General features: G+C 39.7%; 1 protein-coding gene across 22 annotated transcripts in view; it reads left to right on the top strand.

The window, feature by feature from the left end:
* RABGEF1 (RAB guanine nucleotide exchange factor 1) overlaps positions 1 to 25,517 on the top strand; it is a 50,488-nt gene extending 24,971 nt beyond the window's left edge. For 9 of the 22 annotated variants that reach the window (XM_086374710.1, XM_086374708.1, XM_086374706.1 and 6 more), the window contains 7 exons: positions 1,900 to 2,066; positions 7,096 to 7,262; positions 13,325 to 13,406; positions 14,132 to 14,264; positions 15,503 to 15,594; positions 20,504 to 20,760; positions 23,209 to 25,517. In XM_086374710.1, coding sequence (XP_086230836.1) covers positions 1,900 to 2,066; positions 7,096 to 7,262; positions 13,325 to 13,406; positions 14,132 to 14,264; positions 15,503 to 15,594; positions 20,504 to 20,760; positions 23,209 to 23,607 — 1,297 coding nt within the window. In that variant the 3' untranslated portion in view covers positions 23,608 to 25,517. Of the gene's footprint in view, positions 1 to 1,899; positions 2,067 to 7,092; positions 7,263 to 13,324; positions 13,407 to 14,131; positions 14,265 to 15,502; positions 15,595 to 20,503; positions 20,761 to 23,208 lie in introns of all 22 variants that reach the window. The other 13 variants (XM_086374702.1, XM_086374700.1, XM_086374698.1 and 10 more) reach the window with 2 other exon arrangements.
* The last annotated feature ends 2,413 nt before the right edge of the window (positions 25,518 to 27,930 follow it).

The following is a 27,930-nucleotide window of genomic DNA, read 5'->3' as shown; positions in this document are numbered from 1 at the left end:
TTTTCTTTCGTTCACCACTTGACGAATAGCTTTCAGTGATTTCTTCACTTTGTCTTAACTTTTAATTGTTTTGTGTTTGGGATGAGTTAAGTCTTAGTTCTCTAACATAGACAATAAGCTCCTTTGAATGAAGATGAGCATACTTTATGGTGAAGATTAAATGAGGTTATAGATGAGTGCTCAGGGTTTGGCTTATGACTTTCATCAAGCATTATTTTCCTCATTCTTTTAATATACCCAGCATGACATCTGGCACAGTGATAAGCACATAATAGTAGAAACCTGTTGATTTGTATCCATGGTCCTGAAAGTACAGAAATTTAATTTTTCCTTAAAAAATGGCATTTGTTAGTTTTATCCAGGAAAATGACTGTGATAAAAATTAAAACATAGAATGTCTAGTGAGCATAGGAGCTAATAAAACGCCATGAATAACACCACTGGACCACCAGGTTTTGTAGCTTTAGCTTGTTCCCAGGTGATGCTGACACTGCTGTCTGGAGAATCACACTTCGAGAATCATAGTTCTATGGATAACTTTTGAGATTTATTATGAATACCTCAAATTCAGCTGGTCCAAGGCCAGATTTCTTGCTTTTATTTCCTCTAATCCCCACTCCCAGCAGCTCCTCCTGTCCCTCCTCTTGTATCCAGTTAATGACGTCACTCTTTATTCAGTCGACTCCTTCCACTCCCACACACTGCTTGCAGGTAATTGAGCTGCAAATAAGCAATAATTCTGCTTATTTCAGCTCAGAGAGGCCTTTTGAATTCCATCCTCTCCTGTTTCCAGGTTCTTACTTCTCTCTCTTAAATCTGTGTACTCTGTTCTTAATTACTGTCTCTGTCCCTAGTCTGTCTGCCCCTCCAGGTGTCACACAGCTACCTGCATTATGTTTAAAGCACAGCTCAGATAATGGTGTTAGATTATAGTCTTTCTTGATTCCCCACCACGTGATCAAGTCCAGGATTATAGCAGGCTTGGCAGTCAAGGCTTCTTACCACCTGGCGCCTACCTGTACATCCAACATCAGAGTCCATCACATCGTCAGGGATCTGACTACATTGAGTGAACTTGGTCCTCAACACAAGTCACATCCTTCCCATTTGTAGTAGTATCTTCTTTCTGGAATGCTCTTTCACTTGGCGGAATCCTCTTGATCCTTCTAAGACTGGGCTGAATATCACCATTATAAAAACTTTCTTGGGACTTCCCTGGTGGTCCAGTGGTTAAGAGTCCGTCTGCCAATGCAGGGCATGCGGGTTCAATCCCTCATCTGGGAAGATTCCACGTGCAGTGGGGCATCTAACCCTGTGTACCCCGGCTGTTGAAGCCTATGCCCTGGAGCGCATGCTCTGCAAAAAGAGAAACCACCACAGTGAAAAGCCCATGTACCACAAGTAGGGAGTAGCCCCTGCTTGCTGCAACTAAAGAAAGCCTGCACATGGTAACAAAGACCTGGCACAGCCAAAATAATAAAATAAATTTAAAACAAAAAACCTTCTTGGACTCTTGCAGCAGATTTAGGTTTTGTCCCCCTGTATTCTCATAGCACTAGGGTTTTGCTGTCTACTATAGGCTTTGTCACAGTATGTGGTAGTTATTGACTTAGCTTGTTCTCTCTTCCACCCTTGAGGTTGTCAGGGAAGAGGACTAGACTGTATTTTTTGTGTGTAATCCTCGTGCAACTGCTGAATGAACTTGATCCACGGAGAAAGTCCCTTTTGAAGTTTGTAGTGGCACCTAGGGTAGTTTGCTGTCAGAGACCTCAGACCTCTTTGGTATTTAACCTCTAATTCTGAACGTTTTAGCTCCCCAGTTCATCAAGTTATTACCTGTAGATGCAAGGAAAACTTGGAGAATATCAGGGTTACTCTTGATCTCTCCTTGAATTACAGACTGCAGCGGGAGGAAGAAGAGGCCTTTGCCAGCAGTCAGAGCAGCCAAGGGGCCCAATCCCTCACATTTTCCAAGTTTGAAGAGAAGAAAACCAATGAGAAGACCCGCAAGGTTACCACAGTGAAGAAATTCTTCAGTGCTTCATCCAGGGTTGGAGCAAAGAAGGGTAATTTTTCTGATTCTCTTGTTCCCTTTGTGCCCAGTGAGACACAGAATGTGTGTGGGCTCAGCTTTGTAATTTCTGTAAGCATTCAGAGATATCAATGCAGACTTGAGATGTTGGGTTGGAGGTGCAGATGACAAATGAAATCTCATTGGTTGGAGGACATTGTGTTTAAGAAAACTTATTTTTACTTTATCAGAGGAATAAAGGTAGTTGAAACATATAGCTTTGTTTATAAAATTTATACCCATTGTATCTGCTTGGGTGTTTTATTTTTTGTGCCTTCAGTTTTTGAATATTGGTTTACTCTCCTTTGTTTAATATCCTCACTATCCATACGTTATCAGAAATGACTGTTTCAGGTTATCTTAAAGTTGTCTAAAAGAGAAGTTTTCTGAAAGCTTGAGAGGCAGCTTGTGTCTAGATAGGAAATACTATTTAGAGAACATGTAGGAAAGGCTCACTTTTGTATATGCTTGACCTTTTTCATCCTATTGCTTAAAATTCCACATTATAACCAGCAGGAAAATTCTCGCTAAAGTCACACCTGTTCTACCAATGAGCTGATAAGCTAATTGAAATGACCCAGCAGGAAGCAAGAAAGACTGTCTCTTGTTAGACCTTAGTCTCTCTACCTCTGTGTTGATAACCAACACTGATGCTGTCAGAGAGCTGTGCTCTTGGACACTTCCCTCCACTCCCTCCACCCCAACCTGGGATAATTGTTGTTAGGTTTTTGGTCTGCCTGCAGGAAGGGAAGTAATAGTATCACAGCTAAAGATCTTTGCTGATCTTTTGGATTTAATGACTATTGTTTTTTATTTATTAGAAGGAATGATTGTTTATCCAAAAATACAGCACTTCTCTTTAATAAAGGCAGACCTTTACACCATCTTTTCATTCACATGATCCATTTGGAATTGTTCTTGCTTGGCCCTCTGTCAGGAGTTTTCTCTACAGCAGTAAGAAGGGGAATAATCGATACTTGTTACAGATTAGATGTGTTTGATAAGAATGTATTTGGTTCATGGTTTATTTATGAGGAGGTAGTGTAGTAGGTGATTAAAAGTGTATACTTTGGAGTCACCCTGGTTTGAGTCTCAGCTTTGCAGTTTGCTAGCTGTGTGACCTAAGCAGGCTGATCTCTTTAAGCCCTGTCTATTCTGAGGGATAGTAATACCTATCATTGGCATGTCTTGAGGAGTAAATGAGCTGATGTGTGTACAGAGTTTTAGCACAGTACCTAACACACATAGTCAGTCTCCAATATGTGTTAGCTATTTTAAAATGCATGTTGTTTTTTTGATAGAAAAAAACCTCCTGGTAAGGAACTCGGAGGTATTGATCAAAGCCATTCATTCTTGTTTAGTTTGCATTCTGTTTCCCTCTTTGGGGAAGTCTGATTAACCTTATGCATTTATAGATGTCTAGTGAGATGATATATGACAACAAGTGAAATAGTAAAGAATTATAAAATCATCAGCTCTAACTGTCACATTTTACAGATGACAGTATGAAAGCCCATAAGGTGAACTGATTTACCCAAGATCATATAATGATTTGCTAATATTAGAGTTCAGGTCTCCTAAGTCCTGGTTAAGCTTTTTCCCCTTACATCCCTTGACCTCAAATATGTATGTGTTCACCTGTAACTATATCTGTGTCTGTATCTATGTAGATAGATAAGTGCATAATAGTCACACACATTTATGCCTATACTTGGCACTTTTAAAAATCATGTCCTAGGAGCTTCTATACAGTGTACATTGTATTATGGAAAGAAGATTTGTACTTTAAAAGAAAAATTTCAAGTGATTTTTAATCTTAAAAACTTTCATGTGGAATAGTTGTTAATTTTTTAAATTTCTTTAGAATGATAGATTTTTTTTTTTTAACCTTTAGCTGTTTTATGTCTGTAGAAAGCATGTGGTGAGAAAGACTTCAGAGTGTTGGGAAAAAAATTGATGTGTGTGTATTAGAAAAGAAGATGCTATTGGATCTTTGTTTCACAGATTGCTTATGTAACTCTGCCAAATGAACTCTGCATTTTAGGGTGATTATTTTTTGGGCCTTTGCATGTGGATGAAGTTAGCCTATACTAAATGCAGTTTTCATTTATTGAGTCTAGACTACAATAGGCCTTTTATGTTCTGTGTTCTTTATTTTACTTTGTTAACACGAGATGTCCTTGCTCTTGATATTTTACTTGCTTCTATTGGTGGTACGAAAGAAAGCTCTTAAGCCAGGGCAGGTTGGTGGTACATAGAATGCAAATAACCTTCTAAGGGATTTGAAAAATATTTTAACTTCCTGTTAGAGTTGTCTGTGTCTTCAGAGAAGATTAATGGGACAGCTTGACCGTAAAGACTCAGAGAATCTACTTTCAGTTTTTTAATCTCCAAAGCAGGGTTGAGTGAGGTGTAGTTTAGAGTAAATCACAGTGGGTCAGCCAAGTTGAAATAGTTGCTCATACATTCTAAAATGCCCTTTTTCTTTAGAGCTCAAATAGATGTCACCCTGAGTAGAATCTTGTGTTCATCTTTTACAAATAATCTAAAAGTTATGCTCTAAGGAGGGATTAAGGAAGGCTGTCTTTTTTTTTTTTTTTAGAATTAAGATGCCAATCTTTCTACTCAGACCTTAGATTCTAAATGCTATCCTACACTGAAGTGAATCCAGGTTCCTTGAAGAATTGAGTGATTCTGGAACTGGAGCAGGGAAAGGAGGGCCCCTCAGAAATGTTGGGGACATGTCAAGCACCCAGAGGTCAGCTTGAATGGGTTCCCACTGACCAAATTTGGGTATCAAAACAAATAAAGACAATAAATGGACTGCAGATGAATAAAACAATAATCTATTAGTCCATCCAACTAATAAAATAGATAAAGAAGGGAAGAAAACTCTTGCTTACCATAGAGTGTTGACTAACACATATAGGAGTGATGGAGACAGAAAATCACCATGTTACAGTTATCCTGGTAGGAACTGGTTCAGACAGGTTACACCAGTGGATGCTGAATCTAGGGTGAGAGTAGGGAGTTTCCTGAGGAACAAGTGGTGAACCGTGATTCAGGTTAACTCCCACAACTTATTTACTGATTACACATAGAGAAATGATAGCTGCATTACAGCGTGGGAAATGGACCTTGTGTGCTTCTAGGTATGATAATTCGAGAAGAACACAACATCAATTGTGTAATATTTAAGCTGAAAATTTATCACCTGACATCTAGTCATGAGGCAACAGTAGAGAAACACAAATTGAGGTACATTCAGTAAAAATAACTGGCTCGTATTCTTCAAAATTGTCAGTGTCATGAAAAACAAAGACATTTCCAGGTTAGAGGAGACTGTATGACCATTAAATAAATGTGTGACCCTCAGTTTGATCCTGTGTTTTAAAAAAAAATGCTTATTTTTCAGTAACTATAGTTAGCAACAGAATATCCTTGCTGCTAAGAAATACTCAAACTAAGGGATAAAGAGCATGATACATACCATCTACTCTGAAAAATTTAGAAAAAATTGCACACAGACATGGAGCAAAGTGTTAAAATTTTGTGACTCTAGATAATGGGTAGAAAGGGATTCTTTGGGAGAATTCCACGGACAGAGGAGTCTGGTGAGCTGTGATCCATAGGGTTACAAAGAGTCGGACACAACTGAAGTGACTTAGCATGCATGCACATACTAATTCATAACTAGTGAATGCAGTTCATCTTTTTTATTCTTTTAAGTTTTTTAAAGCAGTTTTAGGTTCACATAAAATTGAAAGGATCATACAGAGAGTTCCCGTACGTGCTGTGCCTCCACACATGCACAGTCTCCTCCAGTGTCAGCATCCCCCGCCAGAGTGGGCCATTTGTGTTAGTTGCTGAACCTACATTGACACATGATTTTCAGAAGCATGTAGTTTACATAAGGATTCATTCTGGGCATTGGACATTCGGTTGATTTGGACAAATGTATAATGATATGTATTTACCATTATAGTATCATACAGAGTATCTTTACTTTCATTAGCATTTTGAAAGAATATTTTTAAAAAATCAAAATCATCTGTCTTTGGAAAATAGTATTTGTTGAAGGGAGAGAGTGTGCACAAGTAAGGCAATAAAAGAGATGGTTAGTTTCCCCGCCCTTGGCTGGCTTACAGATCCACAGAGTCTCAGGGCATGGTGTTCCCTGGAAAGAGTCCTCAGTCCACTCTGACATGCTGAGGCAGATACTGCATAGTAAGGAGCTCAGGCTGCAGTTAAGGCACAGAGTCCTGGGTTCAGATTCCAGCTTGTGCCAGTTAAATAGCTGCAGCATCATTCAAGTTAATTAATGTTCTCAAGCCTTAGTTTATAGAGTTGTGAGGATTACACAACAAAGCATCGGAAAAGCACTTAGCACGTAGTAAACATTTGCTGTATGTAAACTATCACCACTGTTAGTTTGTCAGATTGCATGTGTATTCTGTTGTTGTTGGGTGGAGTATTCTATAAATATCAGTTAATTCAAGTTGTCTGATAGCATTGTTCAGGTATTCTGTCCTTATTGACTTTTTTGTATTACCTATAATATTGATTACCAAGAGAGGAGCATTGAACTCTCCTATTAAAATCATGGATTTTTAAATTTCTTCTCTTTATGTTTCATGTGTTTTAAAGCTGTGTTACTAGGTGCATGGGCTTCCCTGGTGGCTCAGGGGTAAAGAATGCCTGCAGTGCAGAGACAGGGGTTTGATTCCTGGGTTGGGAAGATCCCCTGGAGAAGGAAATGGCAACCCACTCCAGTATACTTGCCTGGGAAATCCCAGGGACAGAGGAGCCTAATGGGCTGCAGTTCACGGGGTTGCAAAAGAGTCAGACACGACTCAGCGATTAAACAAACAAGGAGAATCCAAATATTTAAACATAAAATAACTTAAATTCAAGTTTAACTTTGATTTAGCATAATTTAAATAATCTTAAGTTAGATACTTAAAGTAATTCCATGCATGGATCTTCTGTGTAATGAAACTTACTATGTTTAATTTTCCCAGCAGAAATTCAGGAAGCAAAAGCTCCCAGTCCTTCCATAAACCGGCAAACCAGCATTGAAACGGATAGAGTGTCTAAAGAGTTCATAGAATTTCTCAAGACCTTCCACAAGACAGGCCAAGAAATCTATAAGCAGACCAAGCTGTTTTTGGAAGCAATGCATTACAAAAGGGTAGGTTGAGAACCACCTAGAAACGTAGAGTCTTAGAGATAATCTAGTGAAACTTTGAGATAGGTCTTAGAGATAATCTAGTGAAACTTTGTCATTTTCCAACTGAGAAAATAAAGATCCAGAAATGTTGTCACTTACCTGAGAAATGTCACTGAACTAAGTTAAACATGACTCTAAGGCTAATACTTTTGCACTACAACTCAATGGTATTTGGATCATCTTCATGTGGAAAGTCTGGCATCAAAGCCACTTACACTGTTTCCTTTAGTAGTAAGCCTTCCTAACTTGTCACCTTATAAATAGTAAGCTGCCAAGAGGGCCATAGTAGACCTTGAACTCAAGTAATAATCATTAGACCGAGAATAATCATTTAGGATTTTTTTTTTTTTGGTTTGGTTTTGTATATTGATTTTTAATTTTCCTGTCCTTGCTCAGGTAGAGAAGCGAAAGCTAAAATTTAGACATTGAAAAGGACCTTAGCAACTTCTGTCCATTTATTGTACAGGTAGGAAAGTTGAGAGCCAGAGAGGATGAGTGACTTATCCAGGGTCACTTGGATAACAGCTTGTGTCCTCTCCATGTGTGTCTTTACCTTGTAATTTCTAACCTGTAGTTTCAACAGTGAACCACTCTTGCCCACACCTTTTTCCTCTTTGTTCCTATTTTCTCCAGTCCTAGAGTATGCCAGTGATGAGCAACCTTTTTCCCACATAACAGGTCAAGTCTAGAAAAATTAAGTATTTTCAGAATTGCATTAAAATTTTTTTCAGCCATTTTATCTTTATCAGGAAATACTTTATATCTGCACTGAGAGTTTTTAAAAATACTTCCTCATCCCCAAAATGTACCTCTTTAGGTTAAAATTTCATTCAGCACCTGCATAATTCCCATACACTGAAGTATTGCAAAGTAATGCTTAAAGAGATTTTTTAAAAAACTAGTTGCTATACTGCTTGAAAAGCCTGGTTTACTTTACTCATCTGTGAATACTTTTGATCTTTTCCTAAACCTTGTTGGAAAACTCAGGTAACCAGTGCTAAATATACAATTGCATTAATGGACTCTAATTCAGGAGTCTCTTCATTGAGTTAAGACTATATGTTTAGTAATGTCAGGTGCTTGCAGAAGCCACTGCCAGGACACTACTGGACCCCTGGAGTGTCGTGAATAACATTGTATGTGCTCAAACTCTGGTGCCCTCAGAGTGTTTTAAATGAATGTAACATCTTTGGGAATTCTGCAGAATTTGGCTACCTGGTGCACCAACTGCTCTGTCCCTTCTGTCTCAGAATGTGAGTTTCTGGAACACTTAACCCTTACACATTTCATTCACTGAAGCAAAGGCAAAAGTTTAAACATTTCTCTTGCTGAAAAATTACATGGTAATGTTTGTGAAAAGCACATTCGAGTAGTTTGTCATTAATAACTATCTAGCTCCTAAAAGTGACTAACTGCTCCTGGCTTTTCCTTAGAGTGATGAAGTGAATTCACGTACCTTGATAGTTCTTACCACCTTCATTTTGCCAGTAATTGAATTTGACAGAAATCAACTAGCTTCATGACCACGGGATATATTCCCTTGGAAGGTAGATTATCTTAAAATCTGAGGCCTACATGCTTGGCGACATACTTTAAAACTTAAAATTAAACATGTATTTAGAAGGCGTAAAGCCCTAATATGTTTAGTTTCCTGGAAAAGGAAATTATTGAAGGCAGCAGAGACTAGTGATACAAAAAATATGAACATTAAAAGTTAAGTTAAAACCTAAGTAGATCAAACAGTTAACTGTAGTACAAAAGAATCTTAATCTAGAAAATAGGTCATGGAGATCTAGTTTCAAAAGATAAAATACACAAAACATAATTAAGGAAATAGTCAAAGATTTTGAAAGCTAAGGGTGGAAAAAAGACTTCAGCCAGACTTTTTTTTTTTTTTTTTTTTAGGAAAAAAAAATAAAATGGCTTTACACAGACATTATAGAAAAGACTATCCCAGGTATTGGTTAAAGAATACTTAAAGAAAAGAAATAATTTACACTGTTAGACTGTGCTTTTTCTTAGAAAATTATGAAAAACTTTTTGGAATTTTGTAAAACTTAAAAGAATTTACCAGCACAAACGTGCTATTATGTCACTTAGCTCCTTTGGGAAGAACTTTGAAGGATCTGAGATGTAATCTACTTGCAAGTTAAAAGTTAGCCTGCCATAGTTTCATAGGCTTCCCTGGTGGCTCAGATAGTAAAGAATCCACCTGTAATGCAGGAGACCCATGTTTGATCCCTGGGTCGAGAAGATCCCCTGGAGAAGGGAATGGTTATCCTCTCCAGTATTCTTGCTTGCACAGTTCCATAAACAGAAGAGCCTGAAGGGCTACAGTCAATGGGGTTGCAAAGAGTTGAACATGACTGAGCAACTAATGCTTTCACTTTCATAATTCCATGAATACTGGCAGAAGACAAGCTTCCTGGGTCAAGAAAAAAAAAAAAAAAAGAAGCCAGTTTATGACAGCATTAGCAGTGGCCAGAGTATATCAACCAGGTAATCCCTGTATAGGCAGTGAGTTAGGCTAAAGAAGAGGGTCTTTCATAGGGCTGTGAGCCTGCCTGACTTTTACTCCAGAAAGAAACCTTATTATATTAGACAGTGAACAACCTACCCTTTTCACTTGAGTGGGGCTCTACCCCTGTTTTCACGGCCTGTCCACTATACAGCTATCTTGGAAAAGGGTGCAGAACAAGGGCTGCCAGTGTCTCCTCACAAGATGCAGAAATAGGAGAGATCAACATAGAACTGTTTCCCTGTGTCTTTACAATAGTATGAAGAGTAGTAATAAATGGGCACTTGCATTCTTTTTTTAAAGATGTATGTATTTTTAATTGGAGGATAATTGCTGTACAATATTGTGTTGGTTTCTGCCTTATATCAGCATGAATCAGCCATAGGCATGTCCCCTTGCATTCTTTTTTTCTATGCCTGGCTCTGTTGTAGCCTCCAAGGACACGAAAGTAAATAGTATCCTCAGGGAACTGACATTTTAGTGCAGGAGATAGGCAATAAACTAATTTATAATATACAACTGTGGTAAGTCCTCTGAAGAATCTAAAGCAGGATAAGAAAACAGAGTGGCAGGTTAGTTCACATTGCAAAATAAACACTGCTAAAGTGTAAATCTGTGCAATAGAAATAGAAAATGGAGTGTTCTGAACTGTAACAAAATTACAGTGATTGTGTGGAGCTGGGGGAGGAAGTAGGTGATCCATTGCCACCTATAAAGCAGGCCATTTAGGCCTTTAAAAGGAGGCCATATTTCTAGTTAGGAGTGAGTACTGGTAATAGTCTTAAGAATGAATTGTGTTCTTACTGTTAAGATTTGATGCGAATGAAAGTTAGCCATGTTATGTATTATAAATTAGTTTATTGTCTATCTCTTCCTCTAAGCTATCTAAGGAGATAATCTATTGCAGAAAGTACTGAATTATTTGCATTCAGTCTTCCTGTTCAATCTGAATGCCCTCTGAGAATGTTATTATTTTTTATGTAATTGCCTGGTACAGTGGCTAGAATTCTATTAGCCATGTAATAAATGTTTTCAGAATGAATAAAAATATAATTTTCTGGAAATTGGGGGAAAATAATCTTAACGGAAAATCCGAGAAAAAAACAGAATACCAATAGAGATAAATTTAGCAGCCTGGTGAGATAAATCCACAAAATTCAGTTACAGTACAAGATGCCAGAGATAGAAAGCTAGAGAGCCTAGCAGACTTTTTAAAAAGAGCAGTTTTTAAAGATAATAGCAAAAAAAAAAAATAAAAATAAAGATAATAGCAATAAAAAGATTAAATATTAAATGATAATCTAATACAGAAAGAGGTTTATTCAAAGAATTAAAAGACTGTTTCTGGATTTTATCTTGGATTTAGCTGAGGAAGTACAGATATCTTGGATCTAGCTGAGGAAAACAAAAAGATAAATTTACAAATACCTTTCAGGTCAGTATGAATACTTAAAATATTAAATTATACATGTTACATTTTTTATTCTAGTAAAAGAAGGTAGCAGGAGTTTGGGAGGGAAGTTTCTAAATATAGCAGACAACTCAGAATATACTAAAATGAAACTTACCACAACTAGATATGATTTTCATATATAGACAGAAAAGAGAGAGAGAATGGTGAAATAAACCAGGGATTCCAGAAATAAATTCAGTTTCTCAGGAGCAAATTATATGAGAATTAGAAAAACAAGGGGGAACAGGATTGCTTTTTACTAATTGCTGCTGAAGAAGACAGGGAAGTTTGTTTGCAAATTATTTAAGGTCTGTGTTTGATACGAGCCTTACATGCCCACCAAATAAAAGAGCTAAGAATGAAAAACATTAGAAGAAAGCAGATTAAGGTACTTATTTCATCTACAGAGAGGAGCTAAAATTGGAACTGTTGAAAATTGTTCTTAATAATCAGGAAAAAGGTTTAATGGTATTAAACATTCAGGCAGTTAAGGAGTGCAACAGTTAAGGTATGACAGAGTGCTTTTGAGTGCTGTGAGGCCTGCAAGGTTATTTTGACCAAGGGAATGGAGAGGACATCTTCGCAGAGGAGGTGAGATGGGGACCGAGCCTTGAATGAAACCCTGTGGGACTTCCTTGGGCAGCTTCTGGAGGATTGGAGAGGAGCAGAAGTAATCTGGACAGAGAATAATTTTACATTGTTAGAGAGGTGGGAAAGCTAAATGCAGGTTCTCAACAATAGGAAACCTAGCAGCGTACGTGGGGACCAGATTGTGATCTAAGATGATCAGTTGAGAAGAGAAAGATCGAAAGTGGGAAGATCAGCTGAACTCCAGGGGAGAGGTAATGAGGACCCAAACCAGGGAAGGTGGACGAGACATTGTGAAGGCAGGTGGGCAAGGTTTGCTCACTAGCTCTCACCCCAGGCCATCTCTTCTGAATCAGCCAGGGCGTCAGGGACTGTGTGCTTCATTGGGGCTTTATTGACCCACGTCATTGGCCTGTGCAGAGGTGGTCTGTGAGAAGCAGTCCTGTGGAATTTGTCTTGCGCCATATCCATGCCCTCCTGTGATGACATCTTCATGAGAACCCTTGGAGAAATTCCTGATTTTGGAGTCAGAATTTCACCTAAGAAACTGCTTTTAGATTTGGACACTCAGTTGTGTGACTATTTTCATCTTGCTGATGATTGCTAGACAGCTTAGTTAGACAAATTTATGGGATGACTTTTTTTTTTTTTTTTTACTAACTTCTGTATCTTCAAGGAAGACATTTTAGTGTTATCTTTCCAGCTCTACTTTCTGTTTCTCTCCATGTTTTGTCTTGTTTTGTCATTTTTCTAGGTTGCTCTGAGCTGGGTTTATCTTTCATATAGACTTCAAACATTCTTTGGAAGAAAGTGGGGAATAAATACTAATATATATGTTAACACCTGTAAAATCAGTAAAACCCAAATGAAAATTACGATGCTCAGTGTTGGAGGGGCTGTGTAGAAATAAGCACACATACATGGCTAATGTCTGTACTTGGAGTTTCTGAGGAGTGTGTTGAGGAACAGATATTTAGAGCTGTAAAGTTGTTCATATTTTTTAAGCAGTTAATGCCACTTTTGTAAATGAATCACAAAGAGATAACCCAAAATAAACTATCTTCACACAGTTGTTTATAGCTACAATATATAACTAGTGAAAAAAGGGTAAGAACCCATGGCACACAGTGGTAGAAGATAGTTAAATAAATTGGCTAATATAATGGAATATTATAAAGCCATCAAATGATTAAGTAGACTAGGTAAGTCAGAATGTACATATACATGTAAATTATCAAAATATGCATTATACCCATGTAAGAATATGTGTATACAGCAGAAAGAAATGAGAAGTCATGGAATGTGGTAAAGAATATTAAAGGACAGGCTTTTCTTCCCTGCAGCAGTAATTGAATTCGTAAGTACTTTGGGGATTAGTTCAAGGAGTAAGTTTTGTAAAATTTAGAGCTTTCCTCCTGATCTGTCTTTCAGTTACTTAGCAGCCTCTTTGTCCCTTTGTTTCAGGACTTAAGTATTGAGGAGCAGTCAGAGTGTACTCAGGATTTTTACCAGAATGTGGCTGAAAGAATGCAGACTCGTGGAAAAGGTAATCCCTTGGGTAGCCCGCCTCCGGGAGACTGCTGGTAGTTGCACAGGCCTCCTGCTGGGTCTCTCAGTTGTTGCTCTCTTTCTCAAAAGTCTTCGTTGGTTTGCCTGCTCTGTTCTGTAGCTTACTCCACTAACATTCAGGTAGTTGGTTTTATACTTAGCAGTATCTTTGAATACCACCACGTATATCATTCCAAGATAATCAGGCAATTGGATAATTTCTTGAGCAATATTTAATAATTTCATTGGGAATAGGGACAGAGTCAGGTAAAACCCCTTGGGAGGCTTTTAAATAAAACCCCCATCTCGGAATTGCCATCTTGATGAGAAATATGCCCCATTTATTTACTTTAGAGTGACCTCTAAGGTCATATAGTAGACCTCTGAAAAGTGAGAGGGTGAGTCTTGCCAGCACATACCAGTCTTGAGAATTTCAAGTGCTTTTCTAATGTAGCATCATGCTAAGGTCTTCTCATTAAGCAGGGTGTACACCTATTAGGTCCTGCCAGACAGCTTAAGTTAGAAGTAGGAATTCTGTAAAAGGCAGCTGCAAAAGTTGGGGTAATTTTTTTAGAGTATTTTTTAATATTTTATACTTTTGTTTGAGTGTTTTTAATGTATTTCTGGTAAATTAGTTTTCTGCTACATTGAAAGTACTATGAAAACATTACTCTTCATTTCAAATGTTCATCCTTCATTCAAGTATCCTTTTGAATATTTCAGTGCCTCCAGAAAGAGTTGAGAAGATAATGGATCAGATTGAAAAGTACATCATGACTCGTCTCTATAAATATGTGTTCTGTCCAGAAACTACTGATGATGAGAAGAAAGATCTTGCTATTCAGAAGAGGATCAGGTAGTTGGTTGTTCTGCCTTTCCTTGTTGTATTTACTACCTTCCGTTGGAAGAACACATCCGAGAAAACTGGGCCCTTGAGTTTCAGACCTTGGGTGAAAGTAACAGCTAAGGTGTCTGCCATCCTTAGCATATAAACTCCTTTGTGATGTCAGAAAGAAAAGACATGTGGTAAATTGACAAGAGGAGAAGACTCAGGTCTCCATCGTGCTCATCTATTTGAATCCAGGCAGCTTTAGATGAGAACTATGCCTGGTGTTCAGATCTCCAAAATTTCCAAGGAACAAGAGGAAATTTCATTGTTTTCTCATTTCACTGCACTAACTATCTTGTCAGGCAGGAAGCTGTGAATATCCGTATAAAGGCAGTGTGTGTTGTCTGTCTTTGTTATTCCCAGGGGTGATTCAGCCATTCCTGCTGCTGCGTCTTTCCACTAGCCCTGGGTTGCTAGCACTGTGCAAAGCACCCACTGTTCCATGGCCAGTGGAGCGAGTGCCCGTGCTGTGCATTCTAGCAGCAGCAGAGCACTGGGGAAAGAGGCCGTCAACATGTGGGAACAGGGCCAGGCCTGAGCCTGAAGAGGTGTTTCTGGAGGAGAGGGAGCCTCGGATCACAAGTGGGGTTCCCAGACAGCGGGGCTGGTAATCGGTAGCTCTGAACTTGATGATGTCTCATCGGAAGTGTGGAATTGATCTTGGGAAGATAAGGGATGAAGCCAGAAGTAACTCAGTGGGCTTTAGACTGAGGTGCAGGGTGAGAGCGTTAGTCAAGCATGTGGTGAGGGTTGGCAGCAGAATTTCACGAGTGGAATCACCATGTGACCAGAAATCTCAGTGGTTCAGGCGGAAGTGACACACGCCTGATGATCTCTGACTCGGGCTTTGGTGTGCCTCAGAAGTCGAGGGCAGAGCCTAAAAGGTGGGCAGTGAGGACAGGGAGCAGCAGGTTCTTCCCAGATCTTCATTCTTAAATATCCATTGCTTTTCCAATGTAGTATAATTTCACTTCAACCGGAAAAATTGTCTTCTGCTTTCTTGTGATAAGTGCAGAAGAGAAGCCTCATCCTAGGATTCCAGTTGCTCAGCACATCAGCCGAGCTGCTAGTAGGTGCAGGGGCTGGGGTTGCCTGACAAGCCAGCGGTGCCCTGTCTTTTTCTGTCACTGAGGAAATAACATGATAAATGATTACAGTCCATCCTTGGACATTTTTTTTCACTGTCTCTCTCTTTCTCTCGGTAGAGCCCTGCACTGGGTTACACCTCAGATGCTTTGTGTCCCTGTTAATGAAGAAATTCCAGAAGTGTCCGATATGGTGGTGAAAGCAATTACAGGTCAGTGAAACTAAGAAATTTTGTATTTGGATGTTTTCCCCTTGAAGTTAGCATTTTGCTTTATAAATCTGTACTTATTTCAGTGAGCAAAAAGATAGTATTTCTAAAATACTTCTAAAATGCAGATTGCCAAAGCTATATTGGAATGTGGTAAAAGTGATTTAAGAGTGTTAGGTTTCAGATCAGCAACTAAACCACTCTCCCCCTTCATTTTCCATGACCATTTCTTATTTCTTGAGCATTGAACTAAAGTCAACTAGATACATTTCTTAAAACTCAACTGCATTTATGTATCAAAATAATTTTGAGAGATGAAGTTGGTGAGGCATGGTTATCCCCAAGCTAGAATTATATATTAAAATGATGCCTCTAGTTGGTTGTTAATCAGAGATGTGCTTTGAATTTCTTTTCTGGTTAGTTGGAGAAGTAAATGAAGTGCACTAAATCGATGTGGCTCCAATGTTCTGGACAGGTCTAGTCACCTAATAAGGTTTCTGTTTCTTAATCAAGAAATAACCCAGCAGAAGTGCAACACAAAAGTTTTAAAACAAAATTGGTGGAGAAGACATCCAACTTGCCCAACTTCTTCTTAATTAAGGAGAAGAGTTGGAAAGAGATTGCCAATTTAGAGATTTTTAATGAAATTCTACTGGGAACAAAAGTGGGTCAGCTGATGTTAGCAGTGCTGGAGGTGCGCCATTAAGTAGCCTCCTTTGGTTATAAGAACCAGAGACTCGAGTTACAGTAAGAAATGAGGGTTTGCTTAAGATATTATCAGGGTTGGAAAGAAGGTGAGGCTGTTACAGAAACTTAGCTTCAAGGCCCCTTCAGGGACTGAATTGTCTTCTGGCTAACATGATTCTTCCACTTTCTCAGGTTCTGCTTCTCTTTGTACTTTTTCACATTTCAGCTCTTGGTATAAAATGTATTATTTTCTGTACCTCCCTGTGTAGAGTTTAATTGTCCTCACTAAATACCACCCTCTTTGTTGCTCAGAGCTTTTCTGCTAAGCTCCTCATGGGTCCCATGAATGACTGTTTTGGGTCAAGGCCCAACCCCCACCCCTGCCTTTTGCTCAGGGGACATCCATAAGAGATTGAAAGTGAAGCCTGAAACTTGTACTTATGTTTTCCCCAAAGACTCTTACTAGTAAGTTCAAGATCAACTGGTTTACATTTAAAGTACTTCATAGGAATTTATGTTGGGGACTCTTTTCTAAAAAGCCACAGGACAGACCTTAGAAAACTAGAAACTACAAGTGCCAAATCATTGTTTACTGAAAAATAAAAATAAGAAAGAAGATGTCAGTATATCAGCAGTTTGTTAACAGAATTTGAGCTGTGGAACTTTGCTCTCTTGGCATCTAAGATGAAGTTTGGAGAGATCTTTTGATAGTAAAAGTATAGCCATGAAATTTTAAAAGCCTTCTTACGCTCTCATCTTAGCCCCCTCTTCTTGCCAGTCCAAGAGCTGGCACATTCTGCCTCTGAGGACCAGAGTTGATATGATCACTTTCTTCCTACTCTATAAACTTGTCAGCCTTCAAAAGGACAGTCTCTAACAATAGTCTTAAATGTGGAGATAATCAGTGAACTTTCTCAAAATCACTGTCTGCTTCTAATCAGGACTGTCCTTTTTGTTTATAAATACACTGCACTGAGGCCTGTGCCACTTGAGTTGGCATCTAGTGGGTAGAACCCCCGAGTGCTGCTAAACACCCTGCAGTGTGCAGGACAGTCCCTGCAGCAGAATCATCGGCCACAATGTCACTAGCACCCAGTTTGACTGACCTGGGAGTACTGCCTACTTTGCTTTCAAAACTGCATTAAAGATAAGTCTGGACATCTGCTAAGATAGAGTCCCCACCCTCAACCCTGTCTTTCCTCCTGGCCCCTTGTGGCTCAGACAGTAAAGAATTTGCCTGCAGTGCAGGAGACCCGGGTTCGATCCCTGGGTTGGGAAGATCCCCTGGAGAAGGGAATAGCAATCCACTCCAGTATTCTTGCCTGGAGAATCCCATGGACAAGGGAGCCCGGCAGGCTACAGTCCATGAGGTCACAAAGAGTCAGGCATGACTGAGACACTAACGCTTTCACTTTTCTCAAAAGCCCTGAATGGAAAGCACAAAACAGTATCTGAGGACTCGGAAAGGCAAGTCCGAGCAGGCAGATTGGGAAGGGGAGTCATTACTAAGGGAACAGCTAACGCAGTCATGAGTTTCCTGTGTTGTTTACTTTTCTTTCCACTCTCCTAGTTTAGACTTCAGGGCAGCACAAATCATGGAACTGCTCCTGGGGTTGGGTGGTCTAAAAGCAAAAAGAAACTTCTCTCAGACTCAAAGATACTGGGAAGGGTGGGGTTCACTACCAGATGGAGAGTGTGGGAGAAGTCCCTTGGGTTTTGTTTTCCCCTTTATTTTCCTTTTTCTTCTCTTCTCTTTTTCTTTTTACACTGCTGGCCTTGCTCCTTGGCAGGGCAGCTACAAATGCGTCCAGATAGAAAATACAGGCATGCCTCAGAGAGTCTGTGAGTTTGGTTCCCAATCATCACAATAAAGCAAACACCGTTGAAAATGAGCCACACAGATGTTTTGGTTTCCCAGTGCTGATAAGTTATATTTACATGGTACTGTAGTTTCTTCAGTGTGCAGTAGCATTATGTCTAAAGAGCAATATGCATACCTTATTTTAAAAAGACTTTATTGCTAAAAATGCCAAAGCAATTACCATGGTAACATTAAAGATCTCAGATCATGATAACAGATATAATAATAATGAAAAGGTTTGAAATATGCAGGAAATACCAAAATGTGACACAGAGACACAGAGTAATTAATAAGCAAATGCTGTTGGAAAAATGGTGCTGAGAGATGCTCAACATAGGTTGCCACAAACCTTCAATCTGTAAAAAAAAAAAAACAAAAAACTGCAGTATCTGTGAAGTGCAATAAAATATGTGCCTGTTATTCACTTTTAATTTATTTTAAAACTTAAGGAATAAAGATTAATGAGAACATGGTTAAATGTTTGAAATGGAGAATGTAAACCAACAGCAAAAGGCAGAAGGATAAATAGGGTGAAAATGGTTTATACACAATGGAGTATTACTCAGCCATTAAAAAGAATACATTTGAATCAGTTCTAATGAGGTGGATGAAACTGGAGCCTATTATACAGAGTGAAGTAAGCCAGAAAGAAAAACACCAATACACTATACTAACACATATATATGGAATTTAGAAAGATGGTAACAATAACCCTGTATTCGAGACAGCAAAAGAGACACTGATGTATAGAACAGTCTTTTGGACTCTGTGGGAGAGGGAGAGGGTGGCATGATTTGGGAGAGTGGCATTGAAACATGTATAATATCATATATGAAACGAGTCACCAGTCCAGGTTCGATGCACAATACTGGATGCTTAGGGCTGGTGCACTGGTACGACCCAGAGGGATGGTTCGGGGAGGGAGGAGGGAGGAGGGTTCAGGATGGGGAACACATGTATACCTGTAGTGGATTCATGTTGATATATGGCAAAACCAATACAATAGTGTAAAGTTTAAAAAAAAAAAAAAGAATACTGGAAAAAAAAAAAAAAATATATATGTGGACATTCCCCCAAATCTTTTTGGTAATAAGTTATATTTAAATAGAAAAAGAAAAATAAATAGACTGAGACATAGTAAGAGTAATTAAAACCCAGAATTAAAAATTTGAACAATAAAACAAAAATTATATAATTCATACAGAAGACAGGTAAGAAGGGGGGCAGTATTAGTAAATTAAAATAAGGTCTCAGCACTGTCCAGTGTTCCTGTCTCCCACATGTTAGTCTTCCATGGCTGGTGGTCCTGTGAGAACTTCCCCAGGTAGCTGACTCCGGGGATGAGGGCTGAGAGCAGAAAAAAACTCTCTGGCGTGTACCACCAAACCACCTAAATCTGAAACTTATTTCTGCTAATGGCAAGAAATTGGTGTCAAATTAAACCACTTCAGCTCTTTTCTTTCATGGTGTTCTAGAGTGTAGGGAGGTGTATCTGTCCAGAGGCACCCACCTGCCCTCCTTTTGTGTAGTTCTGACAGTGCAGAGTTCAAACTTAATCATTCCTCATTGCCTCCTGGTCCTTGTGACAGAGAATGTGAATTTATAAGAGCCTGCTAGTTGGACTTAGTGGTAGTGAAGGGCAGTGAAATAATTTTGCTTCTGAGAGAAATAAAGAATTGTTTATGAGATTAAATAATACCTATGTTCATCCCCTCTGCTACCCAGCAGGTTATAAGTGTCATAAAGCTGTTGTTAGATACTTGTTGCTAGTGGGAGATTTATATGCCGTGAGGATTGGCCACTGTGGACCTCTGTGTGATGGATTTCAGCCGCTTGCACTTTGATATCCAGCTCAGAGACGCCTTGTAAAATAGCCACATTTCTAAAACGCTGTATGCAATTGAGGCCTTCTGGACTGAGTTTTACAGTGTATTTATGAGGAACAAAAACAGTGAAACGACTCTGCTTATTTCTCTGGGGAGTTCATACACATTTTACATCGTGACTTAAAGAATGCCCTTTAGACTTAGGCTTGGCTTCAGATCCCTGCTATGAGCCTTTTTATTGTATAGTCTTGGACAAATCATTGACCCTCTCTGAACCTCAGCTCCCTTAATAGTGCACGTGTATACCCTGGGGATGGAGAGAGTATGCTTGTAGAGCACACAGTGCCTGGCTGATGGGCACGTGTGCCCAAGTGTGAGCTAGTGTCTACTGTTGTTGCAGGCTTTCTCATACGCTAAGTTAACTAGTGGAGAACGGGTTAGTGCACCTCTGTAACTTAAGAGATGAAATACGATGATCCCGACGCCTCTTTGATGTAACCGTCTCCTCACTGGAAGCAGCATCTCTTCTCCTTTGTAGATATCATTGAGATGGATTCGAAGCGTGTGCCCCGGGATAAGTTGGCCTGCATCACCAAGTGCAGCAAGCACATCTTCAATGCCATCAAGATCACCAAGAATGAGCCGGCTTCAGCCGATGACTTCTTACCCACACTCATCTACATTGTCTTGAAGGGCAACCCCCCACGCCTTCAGTCCAACATCCAGTACATCACCCGCTTCTGCAACCCAAGCCGACTGATGACGGGCGAGGATGGCTACTATTTCACCAATCTGGTAAGGACTTGACTTGCTGGTGTTGTGGAGAAGAACCCAGAGGGCTCTCACAGGCCTATGACATGTTTGTGCTCTGGAGTTGAGGGGTCAACATAGCTGAGGATGTTTGCTTGGTACCACAGAGCACATGTGACCAGGCCAGGCACACATACACCTCCTAGGACTTAGCCATTGTGGTTCCCCTCAGGACACACGATGGCCACGTTGAGTGTCTTTGCTGCTGTTGGCTGTCGCTCCCAGGAGTCGCAGCTGTAAGAGCCGCTCATTTACTTGGTTGTTTCAACCATGAATAAATGAGATCTTGGGCTGATTCCTTTATTAAAAGACTTAATGTTTATTTTTTGTTTCATTTCTACAAATTCCCTCTTAAAACTGAATACTGAGATGCTGATGCATAGAGGATGTGCAGCAATTTTCAGCTTTTGTTTTTTTACAGTAATAATAACACTAGGCGGGACAGTTGTGGGGTGCGCACATCTAAGGCCTGAGGCCACATACTTCCTTTTACTGACCGCTGTACTTCTCCTTGTTTGCGTTAGACTGGATTTATTGTCTCATTCATGAGTTTGAGCCTCAAGACACCTTATGTTCTTTGTTTCCTGTGCTGGAAGCTGTTCAGGGTAATAGGTAGGGAGGGGAGGCCAGGTTACATAAGGAAGCATTTCTGGTAAATTGTCTAAAAAGACGGATCCTTGAATCTCCTGCACTCTGTAGCTCTTCCTGGCCCCCTGACCCACAGCCTTAGCTGTGTGCACACCTTTTTTCTTCATCCTCTTCTTGCCAGACTCAGAGTCACGGCCCCAGTGAAACCACTGTGGCAAAAGCAAAAAATTGGCCAGTTGCCACATGCCTTAGGAACTCTGCTTTGCTTCACTCCTTTAACACTCCCGGTGACTCCTTCCTTCTGGAACGTCTCGTGTGCCTCAGCAGTCATGATTCCACTCCATCTCCCTGGGCTCTTTGTGGGCCTGGTGTCCTCCTTGTCTCCTTGAATGTGTCACTCCCTGGGGGCTCTGTCCTCCGTGCATCTCTCTCCCTAAACCGTCTCTGGTCCTAGCGCTGCTGGTCACCTGTATAGTGATGACCTGCAGGTCACCTGTTTTGACCTCACTCTGAGCTTCCCAGCTAATTTATTATGCTTCAGATTTAATCTGTTCAGAACTGAAGCTACCTTCCCATCAAATGTTTCTTTCTTTTCCATTATGTACTGTTTCCATTAGTGGCAGTACTGTGTATCTACTCGCCTAGGCCAGGAGTGTCAGAATCATCTTAGAGGCCTGTTCTTTCCAGAAAATAGGCTGCGCTGCTTCTACACACATAGCGTAAGCCGGTGGGTAAGGTCAGACAGGCACCTTCTTGGCAGATGAGGCTGTTGAAATAGATTTGCTAAATATTCTTTAAGAAGATTCACTTTTTTATGAATAATAAGGTAAGATCCTGCGAACGAGTTTCTCAAAATAAATTCTGAGAGCTGTCTATTTTCTCCTGTTATGTTTTTCATGTTTTTCTCATGAAAATACTTTATTTAAAAAAAAGTATGAAAATGGTATGTGCTCCTTCTAGAAAAAATTAGTTAAGAGAGTATAACTAAGATGTCTGTGTCACTCAGCATTTCCCCCAGCATTTCTATGCTAATAATTGCTACCATTTATTCATTGCTTACTACAGACCTGTGAGACATGTGTTACATTGTTTAATTCTCACAATAAATCTGGGTGGTATTTCCCTCATTTTACAAATGTGGGAACCACAGAGGGCTTAGGTAACTTTTCTAGGGTCACACAGCTCTGGGCTGTCAGTTGACAGAGGTGACATTTCACTCAGGTTCTCTGGTGTCTAAGTGCATTCTTTTAACTGTTTGACATTAAAGTATCTTGAGGACCAGTGGTCTGTGGGCACACAAGTACCTGCGGACATGCTCAGTGGCAGGCCGTGCGCTGAGTGGGTCTGCAGAGCTGGGAAGGCCTCCGCAGGGAAGGGCCTCGTGGGGCGTGGCCCTGGAGCTCCAGGCCACACCGTGATTCCTCTGCCGCACAGCGTGGCAGGGAAGCAGAGCACCCCTGACTGCAAGGAAACACACGGGAAGCTCTGTGATAAGCATTGTGGAATGAATACTAAAGGTGCCTCTTCAGGTATTTCATTCTGTACAAGACCCTAGGACCTTCGGACCACCCAAGGAGAGGACTGGGTTTCTGGCTCAATAACTTGGCAGTTAGATTTAATTTTTTTTAAAGGAAGAAATGCATTATTGCAGATGGGAGTATAAAGGAAACAACATGAATGGCCATGGTAATTTCTGAAGCTGAAGTCCATGGAGGTTCATGAGATTATCTTGTCAAGTTTTGATTTGTTTAAATTCTTTGTAATAAAAGGATTTTTTTACCTTCTCTTTGAATGTTTGTAGCTCTCCTATATAACTATAAAAATGACATTCTCTTCTTTTTATAGTGCTGTGCCGTGGCTTTCATTGAGAAATTAGATGCTCAGTCTTTGAATTTAAGTCAGGAAGATTTTGATCGATACATGTCTGGCCAGACTTCTCCCAGGAAGCAGGAATCTGAGAATTGGTCTCCTGATGCGTGCTTAGGTGTGAAGCAGATGTATAAGAATTTGGACCTCCTGTCTCAGTTGAATGAACGACAGGAAAGGATTATGAATGAAGCCAAGAAACTTGAGAAAGACCTCATAGATTGGACGGATGGAATCGCAAAAGAGGTTCAAGACATTGTTGAGAAATACCCACTTGAAATTAGACCCCCAAATCAGTCTGTAGCAGCTATTGACTCTGAAAATGTTGAAAATGATAAACTTCCTCCACCGTTGCAACCTCAAGTTTATGCAGGATGATGAAAACTTAACATGGATAGTATTTATTTGAGCCTGAATTGTAGCCAGCCCTTCCTACAGTCCACTGATTGGGGTCTAGAGTATAACTTAATTGCTTAGAAGTATCAGCATTTTTAAAGGTACAGTTTGTGGGGATTGTTTTGTTCGTTTTGTTTTGTTTTCCTGTCAGGGGAGGCTTAGTAAATAATAAAGTACTATTTATTGAGTCACTGAAATAGATTCATTTAAGGCCTGTGTGAAAAGTTTGTCTATAAATCTATTTTTTCTCCATGGTTTTCCTATGCGCTTCCTCTGTGGCATTCACTGTGTTTTTGGATTTGATTAAATAATTGCCTTTTAAAGGAGAAAACGAATGCTACAAAAAATGTATGTGGTACCACTGTTCTACAGTTTGACATAATTTTATAATTGTAAAGATAGATATATTGCTAAGTAAATATGTAAAATTGTAAATATGTAAAAAAAAAAAAAAGGAATGGTGTCCGTTGTGCATGGCATTTCATGTGTTAATTCCGTTTCTTTTTTTTTTTTGGTTTGAAATGAAGTATATTGAATATTTGCCTTTTAACACCGTTTTATTTGGTTTGCCCCACTAAAATGAATGCAGAAATACTTAGACATACTCTCCCTAATATGTTGGCTCCACCTTTAACAATGTGTAAGCCCTAACTTTGAGGTCCTGTTCAGTCAGAGAACATGACACCATTGAATCACGTTTTCAGTCATGTGAAGTTACTATTCAGTACAGACTGGAGACTGAACCATGCTTCCAGCACCTCTGACCTCCTTCCATTCAGCAGATGTTCCCCGAGCTCTTGGTCAGGGCGGTTGCCCTGGGGCTGAGTCAGAAGCCAGGAATTAACAGGTCTCTGCAGGCGAGAGCTGATGGAACATCTCTCTGAGCTTTAAAGTGCAGAGGCAAGGGAGGGGGCGTCTCTGCTTCCATAGTGTACTTGTGACTTTATGGACAGCGCAGTCACATGTCACATAAGCCTCTTTCAGGATTTCTCAATGTCAGTACTATTTGGAGCCTGAGGACATTTTTATTTGGGTGCCAGCTCATGTATTGTGGAGTATTTAGTGATGTCCCTGGCCTCTGCACTCATTAGACACCAGTAGCAGCCCCCCAGTTGTGAAAAATCATCTCCAGACATTGCCAAATGGGGGGCAGAATTGCCCCCAGTTAGGGACTGCTGATCTGTTTTGTAAGCAAAGGCGTTTTCCTCCTGATGGCTAATATGACGCAACCAAAGAAAATGGCACCAAATGTACAGTGAAATGTGAACTCAGAGCTCATTCGGTAAAGCTCTCCAGCCCCTGGCACTGTGGAGCCTTGTCTAATCCTGGTGGAGCCTTTCACAACTAAATACACCATCGTGATTCTCCTTTCAATCAGTGATGTCTACAGACTCTCGGAGTACCTGGGAAATTGTAATTCCCAGACACCATTTTTGCACAAGATCACATCACACAAGCAGTTAAGAAAGCTTCCTTTGCGTTTCCAGTATCTTCCTCCTGGTGTACCACAGATGCGTAGTGCAGTAGTTTTGGAATAAAACTAGGGTGGGTATAAAACTCGTTACCCCTTACTTAAATTAACGTCTAAAATGCATCACGTTGATACACCTATTGTCCTAAAGCACTGAAGACATGAAGCAGTCAACCGAGTCAGCGGATCGCCAAGCTCACTTGGAGTATTACCATCAAGTGTCTGGAGAATGTGCTCATAGAAACCTGGGCCCAGATGGTCTTCGTAGAGAGCTTCCCCTTTTCTTTCTTTTCTATGTACTTTCTAGGTGCTAATCCAGGTATACATACACACTCTTACTTCTCCTGGGAATATACCATTCTTTTAGCCATTGTACATTATGTTTATTAAATAAAATGTGCATATCAGCCTCCCCAAAAAAGCCGTCTTCTTTTGACTTCTTACCTGTGTATAAATTGTTTAATTGGTTTTTTTAATATGTCTCGTATTGGTTGAATTCTTTGGACTCTTGCCTTATAGTTTCTCTTTAAGTCAGCATCAATATCATAGCCAGGGTTTCTGTTTTCTCAACCAGAAAGTACTGGCATTTTATGTACTATAAATGTGATTGGAACAGAAGTCCTTATCAATATAGTTTCTTAATCCATTCCTCTTCCCAATAGGTTAATTTTTGGTTCTTCATCTTAGGAAAATAGACAGTATTAATATTCTCATGTTATAAAGGTTTCCCTTTTAAACCACAGTAGTCATTATCACACTTAAACATGAAATAGACATTAAATTAATTAAAAGCAAGAACAAGAAGGTCTTCCCAGCTGGTGAGTCCTTTGCTCCCAAAGCAGGGGACCTGGGTTCAGTCCCTGGTCCAGGAACTAGATCCCACACGCCGCAACTAAGAGTTTGCATGCTGCACCTAAAGATCCTGCATGCCGCAATGAAGATTGAAGACCCCACGCACTGTGCTGTGACTTAAGATCTGGTGCAGCCAAATAAGTAAACGTTTTAAGAAAATATTTTTTAAATACTTAAAAATTTTTTGTAAGTACTTTGTAAAGTTGGTGAGACAGTAGATGTTAAATTTCTCACCAAAAGAGAAAAGTCATTATGTAAAGTGATGAATGTGTTAAGTATATTGTGGTAATCATTCCACAGCGTTTATGTTGTACAAAGTCAAAACGTTGTACAGCTTACACAATGAGATGTCAATTAATATCACCATAAAGTTGGGCTTCCCAGTTGGTACAGTGGTATGGAAGCCACCTACCAATGCAAGAGGTGTGGGTTCAATCCCTGGACTGAGAAGATCCCCTGGAGAAGGAAATGGCCACCCACTCCAGTATTCTTGCCTGGAGAATTCCATGGACAGAGGAGCCTGGTGGGCTGCAGAGAGTCAGATGAAACTGAGCATGCACCATAAAGCTGGGAGAAAAGACAAATCAATGCAAATATGAAAAAAAAAATTAAGTACTTTTCAAATAAGGAACTGTAAAACTTTGAACATTTAAAAATACTACAAAGGTAAGGTAAGGTAAGTCGCTTCAGTCATGTCCGACTCTGTGCGACCCCATAGACGGCAGCCCACCAGGCTCCCCCGTCCCTGGGATTCTCTAGGCAAGAACACTGGAGTGGGGTGCCATTGCCTTCTCCGAAAGGACATGAATAATTCACCATATAGACAAAAATGAACAATGATTTATCTGGGAATGTTCTTTGTTTTCCCTGAAGTGTTCATGATTTCTTGTGACTAAGAAAGCGTCACATGTTAGATTTTCTTTGCATTTCACCTGCTTACATAGTTTTGAATATGAAGATATGTGCTTTGAGAGATCAGAAACAGATCGACGGCATTCACCACTCGGCCAATTATATATAAAAGTTTGTTAAAAAGTGATCATAAGTCTTTTTTAAATGGACACCAGATGAAAAATACTCAACCTCATTAGTAACCAAAGAAATAGAAAATAATTCAATAACAATTTTTTTTGTCACATTGGCAAAGGTGAACATCTTATGGCAAATATAGCACTTTATGAGTGTATAGAGAATTGTGCCTCACTGATGAAAGATTATAAGATTTCCAGACAGCAAGTCAGGGCTGTGTGTCAAGAGCCTTAAAAATCTTTATACTTTAATGGCACAGTAACCCTATTTCTATAATTAGCAATGCTAAGAAAATAATGTGCTTGTGCTTAGTCGCTCAATCTTGTCCAACTCTGCGACCCTGTGAACTGTAGCCAATCAGGCTCCTCTGTCCATGGGATTTTTCAGGTGAGAACATTTGGAGTTCTGGAGTGAGCTGTCATTTCCTCCTCCAGAGGATCTTCCCCACCCATGGATTGAACCCGAGTCTCCTGTGTCTTCTGCATTGCAAGCAGATTCTTTTTTTTTAATTTATTTTTTAAATTGAAGGATAATTGCTTTACAATATTGTGTTGGTTTCTGTCAAAGATCAACATGCATCAGCCATAGGTATGCTTATGTCCGCTTCCTTTTGAACCTCCCTCCCCCTACCTTCCTCATCCCACCCGTCTGAGGTGGTTACAGAGCCCCAGTTTGAGTTCTGCAAATGGATTCTTTATCCTCTGAGCCATCGGGGAAGCCCAAGAAAGTAATAAAAAAAATTATATAAAAACATTAAGTATAGAAGTTTAAAAATTCAGTATTGTGTAGAGGGGGATGTTTCAATTAAAGAATAATTATGCAGAAAGCTATCCTCATATAGCATTAAGCATAGTTCCAAATCTGTTTTAAAATTCCAAGCAGTGCTAGAGAAAAAAAAAAATGTGTGTGTGTATATATATATATATATAATCATCAGTAATTACCATTGGGTT

The sequence above is a fragment of the Bos grunniens genome, chromosome 25 (genome assembly GCF_055505025.1).
Source record: "Bos grunniens cultivar Pamir isolate PY7600 chromosome 25, Bosgru_T2T1.0, whole genome shotgun sequence".
NCBI classification, from domain to species: domain Eukaryota; kingdom Metazoa; phylum Chordata; class Mammalia; order Artiodactyla; family Bovidae; genus Bos; species Bos grunniens.
Note: the sequence above shows the minus strand (reverse complement) of the source record. Positions and strands in the feature narration are given on the sequence as shown.